The sequence below is a fragment of the Lingula anatina genome, chromosome 2, assembly GCF_051362555.1.
Source record: "Lingula anatina isolate TDL-2025a chromosome 2, LinAna3.0, whole genome shotgun sequence".
In the NCBI taxonomy this organism is placed as follows: domain Eukaryota; kingdom Metazoa; phylum Brachiopoda; class Lingulata; order Lingulida; family Lingulidae; genus Lingula; species Lingula anatina.
In genome coordinates, this window is record NC_141768.1 from 29,189,494 (window position 1) to 29,209,942 (window position 20,449).

The following is a 20,449-nucleotide window of genomic DNA, read 5'->3' on the forward strand; positions in this document are numbered from 1 at the left end:
ATAAAATTATTCAGTCTTGTTAACAAAGGCACTTGCCTAACAAAATGGATATTCTGAATGCAATCCTATAATATTTTTTACGGTACCTATATTTCACAACTGCATTTTTCATCATACAAAAGTAAATTTATGAAATTGACCACTAGCATTAAGAGAAAAAAAATCCCCCTACCTCCACCCTCTTGATTTTGGAGTAGGTCAACAAATTTTCAGGCTTATTTGTCTAGCAATGCAAGAGCCTGTAAAAGAAAAAACGTTCTCTAGGAATTGTGAAAAAAATGAGGCTTGGATGCGCATAGGCTGAAAAAGCCTTTATGCAAATTTTACTTTTTGATGACGCCCTAATTATATACCATAAAAATTCTGCACTGCATATGCTTGTCTGCTTTATGTTTAAGAGTGACAATATCAAACGGGTGTTGTTTCCTATTATTTCGCCTAAGAAGATGCCCAGATAAAGAGTACAAAGCTCCCAGGGTTCATACAGGCTTGAAAAGTGTGCAAATCAGCTTTGTGCCTTGAATTCAGTTAGTGGCCTCGGAGAATACTAAATAAAATTGCAAATGCCTTTGAAAAGGGCTTGTTTTCCATCATTTTTGCGTTTGAAAAGTACTTGAATTTATCAAAATTATTTTAAACTTGTAGTTTTTGACCTGAAGAAACAATCATCTTATTTAAATCTTTCAATGTTTTGTCGTAGTTTCATTAATTTTGTTTCACCATCAATGTATCAACATACAAAGTTTATGCCAAATATGAAGCCCTTTTCACTTTGATTTGTACACTTACAACAGCAAGTTGCCCTCATTTAGGAAAAAAATGAAAAGTACTTGAATTAGAGTTTCAAAGATCCTTGAATTTGTTCTTGGTGTTGCTATGCAAACCACAATTCCTTTTTTATGTACAGACACAGATGTGTCTGTACATATAGCCATCACCTGCGTCTGTCGTCGTCGTCGCCGTGCACTTTTACCGATAACACGATAAGTGGAAAACTGTTTTTCATTTCAGCTTGAAACTTACAGAATTGATAAATATTTATAATACGCAGGTCAAGTTCGAAAATCAGCATGATCGGGTCACTTGTAGGGAAGTTATGCTGTTTTTATGTACAGACACAGATGTGTCTGTACATATAGCCATCACCTGCATCTGTCGTCGTCGCCGTGCACTTTGACCACCGATAACACGATAAGTGAAAAACCGTTTTACCTTTTGGCTTGAAACTTACAGAACTGATGAGCTTTCATAATATGCAGGTCAAGTTCGAAAATCAGCATGATATGGCCATCTATATGGAAGTTATGCTGTTTTTTCACTTTTTTCAGCATATATGCAACACCGATAACACGATTAGTGAAAAACCGTTTTACCTTTTGGCTCGAAACTTATGGAACTAATGAATATACATAATACACAGGTCAAGTTCGAAAATCAGCATGAGCGGGCCATTTTTATGGAAGATATGCTCTTTTTTCATTTTTTAAAGCATATATGCAACACTGATAACACGATAAGTGAAAAACCGTTTTACCTTTTGGCTTGAAACTTACAGAACTGATGACTATTCATAATACACAGGTCAAGTTTGAAAATCAGCGTGATTGGACCAATTTTATGGAAGTTATGCTGTTTTTTTTTCACTTTTTTTAGCATGTATGCAATACCGATAACGCATTTCAAGGAAAATCAATTGGCCAATTGTCTTGAAATTTACAGGGGTGATCAGTCTTACTGAAATACAGATGGAGTTCGAAAATAAGCTCCATTGGTTCAGTTCTGGTGAAGTTATGCCTTTTTTGTATATAAGTGTTTTTTCCTTTGATTTAATTCTTAGGCATGTTAACAATCTCATCTGTGAACTAATTAGATATGTAAAGGTGTTCTTTTGACATTTTCTGCATCTTAACAATATTGTTAGTTGATTATATAAAAAAGATGGAAAACCTGTAATTGTGTAATAAAGTGTCAAAAAATGGAAATAATAATAAACTCATATCTTTACAGTTTGTCAGATTCAATCATTCACCATGTTCAGAATCTCAGAATGGAGCAACCTGGACATTTAAAATTGTTCTATTGATATTTTTCCTATGTCAACAATTCTCTCAGTTGTTCATTTAAAAATGACAGTAAATTGATTACTTTGTTATATGAAAAAAAGGTGTTGAAAATGGAAGAAAATCAATTCAATACAGTTATCTCTTGTATACAGGTACATTTTGGCATTTTGAAAGTGTGACTCTGAACTTCCATGGCCTTGAAGACCTTTCCATGTCACATTTTCTGTATATCCATGATACTTTTATTTTATTATTAAAAATTGATGGTCATTATGTTATATTGCATAAAAGTTGAAGAAAACCCTATTTTGGAAATGGCTGCCGGAATGACCATTAAGGAAAAACCATGTTACTTATGATACTCAAACTTACTGAAAAGTTTTGTAAGACTGACGTGCAGTTTGTGTTGGAAAATCAGAGTGATTGTTTTCTGTTCTGGAAGCAATGCAGCTCTATAGAGTGCTATATGGGGCTACTGTTTATGGATGGTGGTAATTGTCCCTTGGGGTAGTCACAAGCTAAATTCAGAGCTATAAAATCATTTGCCTAATTAATTTCCAAGTGCCCATTAAATAAGATTACATAAAACACACGTTGAGATTTCCCAGTAAAGTCCCATAGGTAAAGCTCTCTTAACTGTGTCACATAATTAGGAATCTGTGATAATTATGCAGGTAAATGTTGTTTAATATTGCAAATAAGTTAACAAAAGAAAAAAAAATTGAATAACAGTGCCTTATTATCCTCAAACACATTGGGGTTATTCATATCATGTTATTACAGCAAGATTAAAAGTTTGAATAGCAGCTTTAATGGGATATTTTTGTTGTGTTTTCTTTTTAATTTATTTTTCAAACACTGGCATTTTCAGCTCCCATCCACCTGAAGCTCTTCACATTCTCTGTATTTCCACATAAACAGTTGCATTGGTTTTTATGTCTTTAAACATTATGTAATATTATTTTATGCATTGTCATCATTATTCAAATATTGGGATTTTCATTATGTGAATTTGGTCCTGACTGTAATCTTATTGCAGGGGTGGATTGAGGCCGTCTTCTGGGTCTTTCAGATTTTAAAGTTCATATTGATGGGTATCTGTTTTTTTTCTGTTGGAAGACCATCAAAAATGTAGGATGGATCAACAAAGATAATTTGGAATACTGTCAGAAAATATCTCTGGATCCGCTCCTGTTATTGACGATGTCACCTGTTGTGCATGATTAAAATTCAGTGTTGATTGACAGTGCTATTGTAGGCATGATTTATTATTGCATCAAAATTAACAAAATGAACCATTTTCTGCATTTTCTTAGCATATATGCAGCACTGATAACACGATAAGTGGAAAACCATTTTACCTTTTGGCTTGAAACTTACAGAACTGATGAACATTCATAATACACAGGTCAAGTTCGAAAATTGGCTTGATTGGACTATTTTTACAAATTTAAAGTTATGCTGCTTTTTTCCATTATTCGGCATATATGCAACACTGATAACACATTTTAAGGAAAAGCAATCAGCCTTTTGTCTTGAAACTTGCAGGAGTGATCAGTCTGACTAATATACAGATCAAGTTTGAAAATAAGCTTGATCAGTTAAGTTTTGATGAAGTTATTAGCCTTTTTGCATATAAGTGGCTTTTCTTCAGATTTAATTCTTAGGCATGTTAACAGTCTCAATATGGAACAAATTAGATATGTAAAAGTGTTGTTTTGACATTTTCTGCTTCTTAAAAATATTGTTAGTTGATTATATAAAAATGACAATACACCTTTTATTGTGCATTGTGTAATAAAGTATCAAAAATGGAAGGGAACTCATATCATTGAAGTTCATCAGGTTCAATCATTCACTAAGTTAAGAATCTCAGAATGGAGCAAGTTGGACATTTAAATTTGTTCTATTGATATTTTTCCTTTGACAACATATTTTAATTGATCATATAAAAATGACAGTAAATCGATTATTTTTTTTCATGTAAAAAAGGTATTGAAAATGGAAATAAACTCTTTTTAATACAGTTTCTCTTGTTTAGATTTTGGGATTTTCAAAGTGTTTCTGAACTCTATGGGCTAGACACATTTTGTGAATATCCATGATAGTTTTATTTTATCATTAAAAAACTGATGGTTATTATGCTGTTAAGCATTATGTAATATTGCATCAAAATTGAACAAAACCCTATTTTAGGCACTGCCTCCTTAGTGACTGTGAAAGGAAAACCATGTCACTTGCTCTTTTTACACTTAAAGGAAAGAAACATAGGACTGAAATACAGCTTCAGTTGGAAAATCTGTCTCATTAGTTAATTTTCTGGAAGTTATAGAGGTTTTTTGTGAAAATTTTTATCTTTCACATACTGGAATTTTCAATGTGGGACTTAAAGCTCCCTTGGGCATGAAGCCCAGTGGTAATCACCTTTTTTTAATGTCCATGTTTTTAATAGTAGATATTTAAAAATTGGTGGTATTTATACAGTTAATCATTATGTAATGTTGCATCAAAATTGACAAAAAACCTCTTTTGTACACTGCCACCATTAACGTTATAGAAAGAAAACTGTTACTTTCTAATTATTCAACTAGTCTTACAAGAATGATTCTTAGGATTGACATACAGCTCATATTAGAAAACCAGCTCTATTAGATTATCACTTTTATTAAATTTATGCATTTTTTGTGAAATTTTCATTTTTCTCATTTTGGCACTTTCTAAGTATAAACTTGAACTCTGATGGGCCTGAAGCCTTATGCTTTTACTTTCGTCGGTGTTACCTGTTGTGCATAATTTTAAAACATTTGATGTTGACTGTGCAGTTAAACATAATGTATTATTGTATCAGAATTGATTGTCTCCTATTTTGTGCATTATTGTTTTGTGCATTTCTTAAGGGTGTGACTTATGGGCCTGAAGACCTTTGAGAGGGTCAGTCTGTAAATTTCCCTTGGGTCTCACTAGGCTAAGTTATAAAGTTATAAAGTCATTTGCCTAATTAATAGGCCATTAAATGAGATTACATAAAGCACACTTGTTGATATTTCCCTGTAAACTCCCAAAGGTTAAGCTTTCTGCTGGATTAATAATAAGGAAGCAGTGATAATTATGCAGGTAAATTTTGTTTTATATTGCAAATAAGTTTTTAATATATATAATTATAATTATAATAGTTTTTAATATATTTAATTATAATAATATGCCCCCAACAGCCATTATAATAAAAATGATAATATGAGTAATAGTAAAGTTTTAATCTGCCAGTGTGTGTGAGTGTATGTGTTATGAAATGCATTAAAAGGGGAAGTTACATTACTACCTCGGGCTTAAATAAAAATGAAATAAGACTATGACTAAAAGAAAAGTGAAGTTGAAAATTGTGGACAAAAGTACTATGATTAACTATAATATTTACAAAGGTGTTTGAGAGTCTGGTAAAATCATATACCCCGGTACATGTAGGACTTATTCTAAAAGCTTTTTATTGACCAGTGATTTCTGCTTCTAAGATTTAAGTAAAATAAAAGGTAATGCAATTAATGAAACATTTTTACTGCTATGGATGTGCCCAGAATTATTCCTTCAATAATTTTAAATTTGACAAAAGAAAGTCTTTCTTTTGACTAGGACTAGGTTTTGACAAGGATCAGTTTTTTTTTGGTAGTTCTATAAGCTCTGGTAAAATTGCAAACACTGAAATACTTTTACATGTGGTAGTAGAGATTTTGTACTTAAGCATTGACAAAATGTCTCTTTCATCTCTTTTGTACATATAATGGTGAAATTAAAACCTTTTGAACCTCATAGTTATTTAGTTTCTTTGATAAAGAATAACTTCATTTATATATTTATACATGTATATGAAATGTCTCATCATTTTAATGTCTTACAGGACTCTCACTCTTAGAAAGATACATGACCTACTGTGATGTGTACAAGAAGAGGGGTGGTTCGAGTCCTGGCTCAGATGACGACGATCAAGATGTACTGTACCAACGTCAAGGCCATTACAACCCATTCCTCCTTACAAAACTCCTCAAAAACTACAGATCACATCCTGCTATCCTCAAGCTTCCAAACGAACAGTTCTACGACAACGAGCTAGAAGCCTGTGCTGACCGACTTGCCAGGGAGTCCCTCTGCAACTGGGAAGGTTTACCAAAAATGGGGTGTCCCTTTGTATTGCATGGAGTGGTTGGGGAGGACATGAGGGAGGAAAGGAGTCCATCATTCTTCAATCCAGAAGAAGCAACTATTGTGTTGGGATATGTGGAGAAGCTACTGGAGGCCAGAGGCATCCGAGTCTTGCAGAATGAAATTGGAATTATTTCCCCCTACAGAAAACAAGTGAGGGAAATATGACAGAGCTTATTCCATGATGAATACAGGCAACCCCTTCCCAGTCCCTCTCCCTTTTCAAGTTACTAACAACAGTTTGCAATATCAAATCGGGCTTCACGCCAAATGCCAATTCATTGAAGCTGCCTAGTAAAACTTTGCAAATTTGTTTACAATTATTAACTGGGCCTTTTTGCTGAGTTAGGGCAATAGATTCTAAGAATGTGGCGTAGCTCTAAAGAGCCAGTAGTCAACATTCTTTAAAGGTCCAACATTCCATTTACCTTAAAGTACAGCCACAATACATCTGAGTTAATAGTATGTTATAGATATGGTACTGTTAGGCTTATGAAAAGCCCTACTTTAACTACAGAAGTGTACATGTGATAAAGTATAAAGAAAAATTTAAAAAATTAAAATTAAAATTGTGGTGAATTTGCTCACTCCCATCTCACATGGCAAATTCAATTACTAATCCACCTGAGCTTGGTTATAATGTAATGTACTAACAATATGCAGCCTGTTCAGAGTTATGGCTATATAACTACTAGTAAAATAAGATAAAGATAAAGTAAATGCTGAATGTAACGGATGAGTATTAAATCAGGCGCGTAGCCAGGGGGGGTTCGGGGGTTTTAAAGAACTGCCACTTTTGCTGGGAAAAGGTCCACTGTGGGTAAAATTTGATCTAGGTACATGAAGTTTTTATGGAAAAGGTCCACTTTTTCAGAAAAAGAACCCCCCTTTTGAAATTGCTGGTTACGGGCCTGTAAATGCACAGACATCCCTTTTTATTCTCTCCACAGGTTCAAAAACTGAGGCAACTGCTGTTCAAGAAAAACTTTCGGGACATAAAGGTGGGCAGTGTGGAGGAATTTCAGGGTCAGGAGAGACGGGTCATCATGGTGTCCACCGTGAAGAGTAACCCCGATTACCTGGCTCTGGACGCAGAGTTCAAGCTGGGCTTTTTAAAGAACCCAAAGGTCAGTCATTTGTACACTTATGCATGTGGACACACAAACTGGGGTAGAGTTAACACTGCCCAATTAAGCCAAATGCTAAAACTGACTTCAATTGGCTAAACAAAATAGGGTTGATTTGACTTATTTTAGTCAAATTTAAACCATTTTGGAGAAAAAAGTGATGAAAAAGTAGTAATTTGGCTTTAGAAAAAATTGCTAGTGCCACCTCAGCATATGGTAATAACTTGATTTTTTTCAGTAGGGGGGGAAATCGTGAATTTTACAGATGCGGTATTTTTTAGGCCATTAATTTTTAAAATTTTGATACTCCTACCCAATTCCTATTGGATGGTCACAACAGAATAAAAAAGTAAGCTACTCTATAGTTCTAATCTGTGCAGTAAGAGTACCACTAATACTATATACTTCATGTGTTTATAAAGGTATACATTTGAAAGTTTGATAATTTTTGCCCATTAGTGTTAGTGATTAGTGATAGTGTCGTTACCATGATTGTGCTGTGGCATGTGTACATGCGTGAACACATAATTCATAAGACTTTGTACATGTGGATGTGCACACACATATTTTGAAATGTAAGGTTATTTAAACAGCTATAGTCCATACTATTTTCATCACCATTTCTTTCCACTATGGCACTGCAGAGACTATGCCATGTGATGCGGAATTCACAGAAGAGATATGAACAGTTAGTCTCAGACTATACTGTCTTCAGTGTTAACCTGCACATACAGTTACATGTGGGATTAATTTTTTTTCAGAGGTTTAATGTGTCGATCACAAGAGCAAAGGCCCTATTGATTGTTGTAGGGAATCCGTTTCTTCTTTCGCAAGATGAACATTGGAACAGGTGAAGTGAATTATTTTAATTTATTTGATCAGTAAGCAAAAAAAGTTCAATCAAATTATAAGACTTTTTCAAACCAAACACAAATCAGCCATGTTAGGTTCAAAATTTTTTTCCTTTATTTAATCTTTATTTAATCTCATTGTTTCTAAGAACTCTTGTTCAGACAGACAGACAAACCAACAAAAAAAGAAATGTTAAAGATTTAATAAAGTTCATAAATTAAATTTTTAATGTTTGTTCAGACAGACTGACAAAAAAAAAAAAAAAAAACAGAGGATAGAAAGATTAAAAAGAGAAAGCTATCATGTTTTAGTTCAGACAGACTGTTAAATGAAAAAAAAATAGAAAAAAAAAGGAAAGTTAAAAAACATGTAAATTAAACTCCAAACTGACAGACAAAATAGTGTCTACTAGGCAATTCTTTCTTTTATTGTGAATGAAAGTCCATACAGAAAGACAAAAGAAAGTAGGCAATTCTTTCTTTATTTTCAACTTCTCTTTGGTGTAGTTTCCTTAAGTACTGCCTCGAGAAAAAAGCGTACACAGGATGTGATTACGATGACCCTACTGATCAGCTCGACGATGTCGTAGAGAGGTTTGCTGCAGTGAATATTAAGCAGTCAGGTACGAGCAGGATTTATTGCAATCAATTTCTCTGTTGAATATTTTATTTTCTCAGATTATTGGCTATAAATAATCTAAATCATTAGGACTGAAAAGTCAGAATTTCAAATAAATTGCATGCACATGTACTATCTACTAGCTGTCATCTTGCATTTTCATTACTTAAAGTCCATTTTCAAGAGCAACTATTTTCTTCTTGTCTGTCATGTTATTCAGACGTACGACAAGTAATGTGTCCAAGATTTATTGATTTTAATTATTATTATTATTATTATTATTATTATTATTATTACTGCACCATTTAAACTTTTTTGGGAATATATTATTTTTCAAGATGTAACCATGGATGTCAGCCAGGTTCAGTTGCAAGAGGACCCCGAGTGGAGAGGAGAGGCCTAATTTTAACTCTGTATTCTCAACTGTATTCTCAACTCAGATTCTTCTGTGATCAAGAGGAAATGCAAGATCTTTTACTAGGGGACCCTGAATTTGAAAATCAAAATATTATGACGAATAAGACATGGAGGCTAGAGAAACTGATATAATATAATATTGTTGACCACGATATAAAGCTGCCTCATGTATATTAAACTATGACATCTACCTGTAAACGCAGACTTATCAAACCTTGCAAGTTCATCTTTTTTTCTGGAGAATGGTACATTCAAGTGACATGACGTTTATTATGAAACAATTGAGGATATTACTTACTTAAGCCATATTTTATGGTGCTTGAAACTGTGGGCATTTTTTGTCACTTGATTTTAGAGAGATTTTGATAGATATCATGTAGTCAGATTAGGTACAACTCTGTTAAAGAACTTGTGAATCACTAATTGTATGAAAATAATCAAAATTGGGGTTTGAATAATGCTTCAATAATTGTCTTAATCATTTTGACTTGAGCCTATTTTATCTGTGAATATCAAATTTTAATATTTTTAATAACATTTTATCAGTGTATTTCAGATATGCTTCATGAAAAAGTTTTAAATTGACAGGAGTATTTTTATAATAAGTCAGTTTTAGAAATCAAATTGATTCTATACAGTGAAAATGTAAAATTCCAGAGTATATTTTTAACCAATGTTTTCTGTAATGTATCATACAGTGTGACTGTGTTTGTTCTCACCCTATGGGGAGGCAGAGCCTTCAAACTAACTATTCCTTGCACTTGCTTTACTAAATGTTTGAAGCTGGTTTGTAGTCTAAAATCTGAGCCTATAAAGACTTAGCTGGCTAAGTTGCACTTCACAGTTGTAAGAATCTTACAGATAGCCTAGGCCAGAAATAACTGATAAGTTGCAATGACTCACTGTAAAAAAGGTTGGTAGATTGCATGAATCTATTTGTGGTCTAAATTTTGTCTTTTATGCATATGTTTAATGAGAATAGCATCCAAAGGTTAAGGTTGGGCTTTCACTACACCAATCCCCTATTCCCCAAGAAAAGGTGCAAGAAAAGTTCTGATTTAATCAAAACTAGAGTATTGTTCGCTCATTAACCAAATTATCAATTTTGCCTCATTTTTTCCAGTCTTTTTACTTTCTTTTCACTTTCCTTTGATTTACATTTTGATTGTCTTGGCAAGTCTTTTACTTGCAGTGGTGTCAGTAGCCCATTTATGTATATTCTACTCATCAACTGTGGACCAATCATTCTTAAAAAATTGTAGTTGTAAGACAATATCGCAAAGTTGACTTTGTATAGTTGGCTATCCAGATTTAGCAGTCTAAGCTTAATTTTTTTGTGAAACGGTTCCCTTTTTTCAATGAGCCAGTATACAGTACCTAATCAGTATTGAATTTACATATTTTATCTTTATCAGCACAATAAGAATCTTGCCATCTACTTTGAATTTTCATTGTTATTAACATTTTAGAATTGTTATGGAATTAAGCTAATTATGTTATCAGTAAGAACAAGATGTTATTATAATGATACATTTATGTACTGTGTAGATGCCAGTGCACTACTAAATTATGAGGAGAAATTTTTAATATTCTTTGGGATGGAGGAAACACAATTAATGAGGTTTTGGGGATTATCTTAATTTTGTGCAAAATTGGGCAACAGACAATGGTAATTTATGTACTAAAAATATATCAATAAAGCAAAAAAGAATGATAGTGCTAAGCTTTGTGGTGGAACCAAAATTTTAAGAAACAGATTTTATGGGGTTGCAAAATATCGTGTGTATCACGTCTATAGACCTAGCAGTATAAAAAGCCTTATAATTCTTGCAAGTGGTTTCTTCTTAGTAATTTGGACATTTAAGGTAAATTGAGGACAACACCGCTTCACTAAGAAATGACGTAAAGTCACAAACTACAACGAAGATGGACTGTGAATTATACAAAAGTAATGTCTGATCGGAGAGTGGGGGTGCATTCGAAACACATGACCTATTGTCACTCTTACGTAGTTTTTTTTTAATTACACATACACCATAATAATAACTTTAGCTAGAAGACACATTTTGTACGTCTAGTTCTAAGGACATAAGCCTACGGATGTATCCAATATATATTAGATGGGGTTGGGGTTTTTTACCCCTCCTAAAATAAATTTTAAAACTCGGTCAGAACTTATAATTTGATATTAAATAACTTAATTATAAATTTATAATTGTATATATATGCATTTAAAAAAGTCATCAAATCACGTTCCAAGACCTAAATATTTTCGTAATGTACGCCTTATGACACTTGATAACGTTCACGTGATTCAGATGAAGACAAAATGTGTCAAAAATATCTGAAATCGATATTGGGAAAGGGTTTAAGGGAATGATGTAAGGCACATGAGTAAACTGTGGTCACATAAAGAGATAATTCTAGTTTTTTATGTAATTATGCAAACATTTTCCGACTCATGCATGCCTCAAAGTATGGGAAGTTTAAATATTTTAAATATCGAAGGCTTTAAAAATATCCTATGTGGATAATATTTACACGTTTTTAATACTAACAAAAATTAGACTGCTTTAAATAGGTATTACGACATGCACGTTTATTTTTGACACATTTTGTCTTCAACTTCGGTTGAATTTTTCACAGTAATGAATGTTTGCTAATTGCTTTCTAAGAGAATGCAGTTTTTGCCGTTTAAAAAATTTGACTTTTCCCTGTCACCATTTCGTCTAGCTAATCGTGGATGTAACTGAATTATAGATTCTATCAATGGCTAAAATATTACAAAAAAACATCAAACTGAAAATAATGACCCGCGACAAAAGACGCCCCGAAAAGTTTCTTTTTTCAATTTTTAAAAACCGGGCGACACCTCGAAGGTGGCCGCATTATTGCGTTATTCAAAAAATTCTAGTTATTTTCGGAGACGTTTAAACGTCAGATTTAGTTGCTAGGCTGATGTAAGTAAAGTTTCACTTGGACAAACAATTCTTACGTTTAGTAATATAAAAAAAAGATAAATGGGCCTACACATATACTTGCATTATCTTTATAAAAAATCTTTTTCTGTTTCTGCTCAACTCATAACTCATGTTACTGGTGTGGGAGTACTGATAACCCGACGCCATGAAGGGAGACGTCAGTTGTTAATTATTACCTAAATCAGTTGACGTTTTGAATATAGACATATACATTCACTCGTTTCTTCTGCCTTGCATTAGTAATATGATCCACTACTGCTATCTTCCAGGCTATTAATTATTACCTAAATCAGTAGACGTTTTGAATATAAAAATATACATTCACTCGTTTCTTCTGCCTTGCATTAGTAATATGATCCACTGCTGCTATCTTCCATGCTATTAATTATTACCTAAATCAGTAGACGTTTTGAATATAAAAATATACATTCAGTCGTTTCTTCTGCCTGGCATAAGTAATATGATCCACTGCTTCTATCTTCCAGTTTTGTAAATCAATATAATTTGTTTTTTCATTTTTCAGAATAACAAGTCAGCTGATTACAAAATGTGTTTCAGAGTACTTGGGTGACTGAACATGCTAAGTCCAGTGTACTTCCAATTGTCTCTCTACAATTCACTACAATCAGAACAACCATACTCCCTCAGGCTGCCTCAAAAATGCAGTCACCCTACGCCAAATTACATTATCCACATTTTGGATCAGTGTTCAAATACACGCACACTAAAGTAGCCTGCGAGAAGTTCACAGCTACCAGCTTAACGGACATCGGACCTATAAAAATTTTAGGGAGAAGGTATGTTGCTCAGAAATTTTCATCAAATTTGCCTGCACATTTCACAGACATTGCTTAGAACTTATTACTCTTATTATAAACAAACTGACAGGCAGAATAATCAAAATATAAAATATAAAAGAAAATGTATATGTTGATAAGATATTATTACCAACTTTGCGCATCACTATCAAAGGCCATCCCCTTTGAACAAGTTGACCATTGGTGACAACAAGAACGCCATCATGTGACTATACGTCAACAAAGGTATAAAAGCGCAAAATTTTAAAAGTGCGTTCACTCAACAGCGGACAGATCTGGAGCAACAGGACGGATGCCATGTGCTGCGCCCTGTATCAAGCACAAAGGACACGGGAGTCGACTCCCATTTCTCCGAATCTTCTACTCATCCTACGTCAACGCATCGCTCTTCGACATATTGTTCCCTGCACACGCAGACGTCTAGACGGTGGATTCGGCGTTTCTCTTAGCTGGCCAGCTAAAATCTTCGCTTCTCCCCACGAGGAATCGTCGCTCGGTCATCTTCGCAGGATACTTCACCTTTTTGCTGTCGTGGGCTGGAGTCGTAGTGTCATTGCATATTCCCATGCTTTCCAGGTTTCTTTTTATTACAGGTCCAGGAAGCAGACTGCAAACTGGTGGGCGCCACCTGTGGGACTTCGACTACACTCCTTAAGGTATGTAATCTTTTTTTCTTTTTGGAAGGGGGGTTTGAGAAATGAAAGAAATCTAATCTCGTTTTTATTTCTGTTTACAGGACATAGAAGATGATGGGCGCCACCTGTGGGACTTCGACTACACTCCTTAAGGTATGTAATCTTTTTTTCTTTTTGGAAGGGGAGTTTGAGAAATGAAAGAAATCTAATCTCGTTTTTATTTCTGTTTACAGGACATAGAAGATGATGGGCGCCACCTGTGGGACTTCGACTACACTCCTTAAGGTATGTAATCTTTTTTTCTTTTTGGAAGGGAAGTTTGAGAAATGAAAGAAATCTAATCTCGTTTTTATTTCTGTTTACAGGACATAGAAGATGATGGGCGCCACCTGTGGGACTTCGACTACACTCCTTAAGGTATGTAATCTTTTTTTCTTTTTGGAAGGGGAGTTTGAGAAATGAAAGAAATCTAATCTCGTTTTTATTTCTGTTTACAGGACATAGAAGATGATGGGCGCCACCTGTGGGACTTCGACTACACTCCTTAAGGTATGTAATCTTTTTTCTTTTTGGAAGGGGAGTTTGAAAAATGAAAGAAATCTAATCTCGTTTTTATTTCTGTTTACAGGACATAGATGATGGGCGCCACCTGTGGGACTTCGACTACACTCCTTAAGGTATGTAATCTTTTTTCTTTTTGGAAGGGGAGTTTGAGAAATGAAAGAAACTCATCTCGTTTTTTAATTCTGTTTACAGGACATAGAAGATGATGGGCGCCACCTGTGGGACTTCGACTACACTCCTTAAGGTATGTAATATTTTTTTCTTTTTGGAAGGGAAGTTTGAGAAATGAAAGAAATCTAATCTCGTTTTTATTTCTGTTTACAGGACACAACTGCAAGGAGACACCCCACATCTACACTTAAGCTACTTCGACCATCCCTTGGAGCCAGCGAGTCCTGCCATGGTCTCTCTACGAGGTGGCTTCACTGGGGAAGCGTCCAGCGAGTCCTGCCATGGTCTGTCTACGAGGTGGCTGCACTGGGGAAGCGTCCAGCGAGTCCTGCCATGGCCTGTCTACGAGGTTGCGGCACAGGGGAAGCGTCCAGCGGGTCCTGCCATGGTCTGTCTACGAGGTGGCTGCACTGGGGAAGCGTCCAGCGAGTCTTGTCATATGGTGTTTCAATGAGATGGAAACCACTTAAAGGTAAGCCTGACTGCAGAGTGCTGACATAGTATGAAAAGTCATTAATTCATTTTTCTTTCTGTTGACAGAACACAACTGCAAGGAGACGTCCCACATCTACACTTAAGCTACTTTGACCATTCCTTGGTGCCAGCGAGTCCTGCCATGGTCCGTCTCTTTGATGTGGCTGCACTGGGGAAGCGTTCAGCGAGTCCTGTCATGGCCTGTCTACGAGGTGGCTGCATTAAGGAAGCGTCCGGCGAGTCCTGCCATGGTCTATCTGCGAGGTGGCTGCACTGGGGAAGCGTCCAGCGAGTCCTGCCATGGTCCGTCTACGAGGTGGCTGCACTGGGGAAGCGTCCAGCGAGTCCTGCCATGGTCTATCTGCGAGGTGGCTGCACTGGGGAAGCGTCCAGCGAGTCCTGCCATGGTCTGTCTACGAGGTGGCTGCACTGGGGAAGCGTCCAGCGAGTCCTGCCATGGTCTGTCTACGAGGTGGCTGCACTAGGAAGCGTCCAGCGAGTCCTGTCCAACGTTTCATGGCAACTGCAAGGAGAAGAGGGCCACTTGCACACTTCCGATACATCCCTCAATCCTTGGTGCCAGTGAGTCCTGCCACGGTCTGTTGAAGAGGCTGCATTGGAGAAGCGTCTGAAGCATATGGTGTTTCACTGAGGCGGAAAAACCTGCAAGGTAACCCGTGTTACTGGCGAGAACAATACACTAAAATTAATTTTTCAGCAGCAGTCTGTGCCATAAACTTTTCACCCTACTGGCCATTCAGTCCACCTTCTTTCCTAAAAACTAGATATAGATGTCTGAATCTTGATTCACTGGTTCGAATACAAAGTTCAATAGGACTAGACTGGATTGCATTAATATTTGTATTAACAAGACCTTGACATTTTTCTCGAATCATGATGTAACAGTTACATTTAAAATAAATCAAAAGCTCTTCTTCATACTTATAGAAAAAATCTAACAGCCATGTCACCAAATTGACACATTCTGGAAATCTACCGATTCCAACAATTTTTCTGGCTGCAGACTGCTTTTGATATACAATTTTTGAAAACTAATCAAATTTTCCTTTCTATTTACAGAACTCAATTAGGGCAATTCCTGATAAAGTCCCGCTTTTTTGAAAGAGGTGCAAGAAGAGGGTCACATTCAATCCTTGGTGCATGGTTGAGTCCTGCCATGGTCTGTATGTTAGGGGGCTGCATGGGGGAGCATCAGAAGCATATGGCGTTTCACAGAGATGGAAACCTATCAAGCCTTAAAAGGTACATATCACTCATGTTTTTGGGGGAAAAAACTAAATTGTCATTCATTGTATAGATAATACAAATCTTTTATCAGTGCAACTCCAACAAACTGAGCATTTTGTGCAAGGTCTTAGACAATTGTTTTAAGAATGTTTGGGACCTGTCACTCGGTGCAGGCATGTTTTCTATTTACAATTTACTCTAGCAAATTCAGTGCTCATTTTTCACAGGTAAAAAGCTCTTTTAATTTGTCACAGATGTGGAAAAACCTTATCATTCATACAAAATATTTTGACATGCCATTCGTCAACTTTCAGATCCTCAACAGTCTCAATATTCTGCAGAACATTGTCAATGGTCCAGATCACGTGGAGCTACCGCCCCCACCACCCACCACCACCAATGTGACTCCGGGGCGTGGTCACTGGTCCAGATTACTTGGAGCTACCGCCCCCACCACCCACCACCACCAATGTGACTCCGAGGTGTGATTCACTGGTCCAGATTACTTGGAGCTACCGCCCCCACCACCCACCACCACCAATGTGACTCCGAGGTGTGGTCACTGGTCCAGATTACTTGGAGCTACCGCCCCCACCACCCACCACCACCAATGTGACTCCGAGGTGTGGTCACTGGTCCAGATTACTTGGAGCTACGGCCCCCACCACCCACCGCCACCAATGTGACTCCGGGGCGTGGTCACTGGTCCAGATTACTTGGAGCTACCGCCCCCACCACCCACCACCAACAATGTGACTCCGAGGCGTGGTCAGTGGTCCAGATTACTTGGAGCTACCGCCCCCCCCCCCACCACCACCAATGTGACTCCAGGGCGTGGTTACTGGTCCAGATTACTTGGAGCTACCGCCCCCAACACCCACCACCAATGTGACTCCGGGACGTTGTCACTGGTCCAGAAATTGTATACTAGCAGCTACCACCCCCACCTCCAGTGCTGTGGTTGTGGTAATAAAAGGCCACCGTAGAAGTGAGTATTTATTTCCATCTCTCTATATTGTTCAGATTGTTAGGCATTTTCCTGGTTTATATGCCTCCCTTTACGCCTCTTGTTCTCCAGTCACTTTCTTTTTGTAGAATCTTGGCACTCTCCCAATCAATGTTTTTTTGTGATGGTTCGTTGTAGCAGAAGGCTACCTTGGGCTGTAGTGTATTTTTCCCTCTTCGGGTACCCTTTCTTATTCCTTCCCGTGTTCAACTTTCTCTTTGTCTCTCCCATATAAATCCTTCACAAATTAAACACTTGATGGAATACTAGTACACTCCTCCCGCTGGATCTAGATTGTTCAGGCTTTACTTAAACTTGTCTTTGAGTAGAGTCGTTTAAATGCTGTTAGTGTTCCTTTTCCTTCGTTAAAACTAATTTGTGCAATACCCCATTGTGACATTAAGTCTGAAGGTCGCCAGTGGCATGTCAAAATATTTCGCTTGAATGTTTTTTCCAAGTTTGTGACAAAAGTGCTTTTTATATTTATTTCCCATCAAACTGCTGAAACTTTAAAAACACATTTCATATACAAATGGTTGACTTTTATTACATTTTGAAGTAATAATTTAAATTTGCAGGCTACCAAAAGTGGTGGATTCTAAAAATGAAGATTGCAACTACCAAACCTCCAGATGAAACACTTCTTCAGGATTGAGGGATCTTTATACAGATAACTTTGTAAGTTATTGGGGATCAACAACTTAAGAAAAGTGGTTCTGAATTTTTTAAGTATTATTATTGGTGTATTATGGCATTTCTTATTATTGACAGTGATCAAAAACTATATCCTATGTAAACAAACAGTAAAATTAGAAGTAGCACAGACAGTCAACAATTTAACATGTAGGCTAACATTACAATATTCAATATAGCAACATCTTTTCTTACTTTTTTGTCAAATGTTTGAAATAATTTATTTTTTGAAGACTGCTGTCTACTTACTCTAAAAAGTTAATATATATATTTCAATAAAGGAAGCATATTTCACTGTACATTTGGAAATAACGCTCTGATCATTTTAAGAACCAAGCTTTTCATTAATGTTAACGGTGTGTAAATACCAGTGATATACTTTCTTTGTTGCAGTTACTGCAAGCTTTCGATATAGCTTTTCATACTTTTGAGTAAAAGTTGGATTTCATTTGTAGGCTACGAATTGGGAGTTTTCCAATAATTACGCCTGCATGATGTCAGATAACGTCGACCCAAAACCAAATGTCCAAGATGTTGAACACTGTACAGCGTTAGCAAGGAGCCCTGTGGACACCTTCATGGATGCTCGGACATCCCACGAGTTTTGGTGTTGAAGGACACGGCTTGTTCTGCAAACAAATATAAAGAATGTGGAATGGTAATGAAGGCAATATACAGTACTGAATGTAGTGGGAATACAGTCTAATAATGTATCAGTCTTTTGGATGCTGAGAATATTTGGGGTTCATGGGTCACAAACATGTCAAGGTGAAATTGCATCAAATTTCATTTGTATTTTATGCCTTATGCAGTGAACCATTTTATTTCAATAACAGAAGAGAAAACTGAGGTTCAAGATAATTCTTCATTCCATACAAGATCAATTGAATAAGATGTGTGCTTCTGTAGGAAAAGTCTACCTCTACAGTTGCTATAATTATTATATTAATAAATTTGAATATAGAGTTGCTTTATCCACATTCTGAATGCAGATAGTTTTTTGCTCACAAAAACATTCCCACCACTTGTGGTCGTCTGTGTTTTGTTTCAATCTGAGATGGTCATTTTTCAAATTTGTGCTTTTGATGATGTGGAGTTGTTTGTCAGTATGGCATTTGAAAAGGTCTTAACCTGCACACTAACCTTACTAACAAACCCTCACATCTTTGTAAAATCTGACTTCATGTAAACGCTTTTACATGAAGAGATTTTACATTGATAGATTGTGCAAAATCTGTAATGAAATATTTTACGTGTGAGAAAATATTTCATTATATTTTTTGTACAGTCTGCTCTTCTTGAGAGATGCTGTCATCTCTCAAGATAGAGATCACATTACTAATATTCAGATTTTCTCAAGTGTTATACTTGACAAATACATCCACTTCATCACATATGCACCTTTTCTCCGGATCAAAAAAATTCAGATTGAAATTTACATGGGCGGTCATACAGTGTAATGTGAGATCCGAAATATTTTGAAGCAAGCTTGCTTTATTCTGTACTTGTATCATGCAGGTAGTTGCGATTTCAGTGCAAAGTTACATTTTAGAAACCTGGTATTTTAAGTCGAATTATATATCAAAGTTTAGTTGAAATCATTGATATTCCCGAGTTATAATCATATTACTTGAATCTGTTTGCATTTTATCATAAAGAGAACTATAATCAAGTTTTGAAAGATGCTTGCAGTTGTAAAATGATTAACTTTATTTATGGTTTTAATTCTCCAAAATAAAGTCAAAATGATTCTGTTTAATTGTTATGTCTCTTGTTAGTTTTTTATTGGCTTCAGTGCCTTTTTCTGTAAGAATTACTTTAATAAGTTTTTATGCTTCACCTCGTGTATAGTATATATAGAGAATAGTTAGTCAACACAAAGGTTATTCCGTCACACAATGCTGTCTAAAACGGGACGATTCTTGAACTGTACGCAGCGCCGTGCCAATAGAAACCGATTTCGTCATGTTATAAGGACCGAATTATCCGGGCGTGGGCACTTTCCCGGCATTCCCCACGAAGGGTTTAGACGGGGTTTTCCCCACGGCCCGAGAGCATCTGGTACCAGTTTCCGACCACAAGACCTGCATTATCGGACTGTGTGCGTTCCGACGCTAGATGAAGACGATGGAAAATCTTAGAACTTTTGATAATACTGCTATGTATTAATTCATTGCGTTTACGTAGTTCATTACTGATTATTAGTCCTTTTTAAATCAACTGTAAATATTCAAAATTGTACATAATAGTTGAATAAAAGATATTCTATAATTTTCTTTCTTTCTTTTTAATTTTTTTTTTTGTAAAAAAAAGTGGTCGTGTACAGATCGCTAAAAAAAAGCGAGACTTGCAAATAAATTTAAATGGACTCGCATGTATGCTCGTTTAATCATTAGTAGAAATTATCCTCTTTCGCCTCTCACTTAAACTTTTACAATCTCGTCACTATTTCTGTCACTCCAATTTCTTCCATAAAACTAGCCGATGTCCAGGTAATGAGTTGAATTTTGGTTTTTGGATACAAAGCTGTGGTGCTGCGTTACTTTGCTCTCCCGGGCCCCGTAACTCGAAAGCAGCGCGCATTGCGA

At 36.0% G+C, this 20,449-nt stretch overlaps 1 protein-coding gene and 1 long non-coding RNA gene across 3 annotated transcripts; both read left to right on the forward strand.

Moving 5' to 3' along the window:
• The first annotated feature begins 5,735 nt into the window (after positions 1 to 5,735).
• Positions 5,736 to 10,987, forward strand: LOC147763532 (RNA helicase MOV-10-like). The gene is made up of 5 exons (XM_087006975.1): positions 5,736 to 6,410; positions 7,208 to 7,384; positions 8,146 to 8,234; positions 8,743 to 8,858; positions 9,193 to 10,987. Exons 1-5 carry the CDS (start codon positions 5,979 to 5,981, stop codon positions 9,255 to 9,257), a joined length of 879 nt encoding a protein of 292 aa, XP_086863101.1. The 5' UTR covers positions 5,736 to 5,978; the 3' UTR covers positions 9,258 to 10,987.
• A 91-nt stretch (positions 10,988 to 11,078) lies between these two features.
• LOC147763533 (uncharacterized) lies at positions 11,079 to 20,132 on the forward strand. 2 transcript variants are annotated; one of them, XR_015333267.1, is made up of 8 exons: positions 11,079 to 11,136; positions 12,776 to 14,912; positions 14,981 to 15,074; positions 15,335 to 15,584; positions 15,995 to 16,177; positions 16,477 to 17,150; positions 17,747 to 17,846; positions 18,317 to 20,132. It is a non-coding gene; the product is annotated as an uncharacterized LOC147763533 (long non-coding RNA). The 2 variants fall into 2 exon arrangements; XR_015333266.1 differs by having other exon boundaries at positions 11,080 to 11,136; positions 14,981 to 15,584.
• The last annotated feature ends 317 nt before the right edge of the window (positions 20,133 to 20,449 follow it).

Coding starts and splice junctions, on each gene's coding strand:
- LOC147763532 (XM_087006975.1), top strand. CDS start 5,979: ATGACCTACTGTGATGTGTACAAGAAGAGGGGTGGTTCGAGTCCTGGC. Junction 8,235..8,742: donor CAAGATGAACATTGGAACAG/GTGAAGTGAATT, acceptor TCTTTGGTGTAG/TTTCCTTAAGTACTGCCTCG. Junction 8,859..9,192: donor AGTGAATATTAAGCAGTCAG/GTACGAGCAGGA, acceptor TTATTTTTCAAG/ATGTAACCATGGATGTCAGC.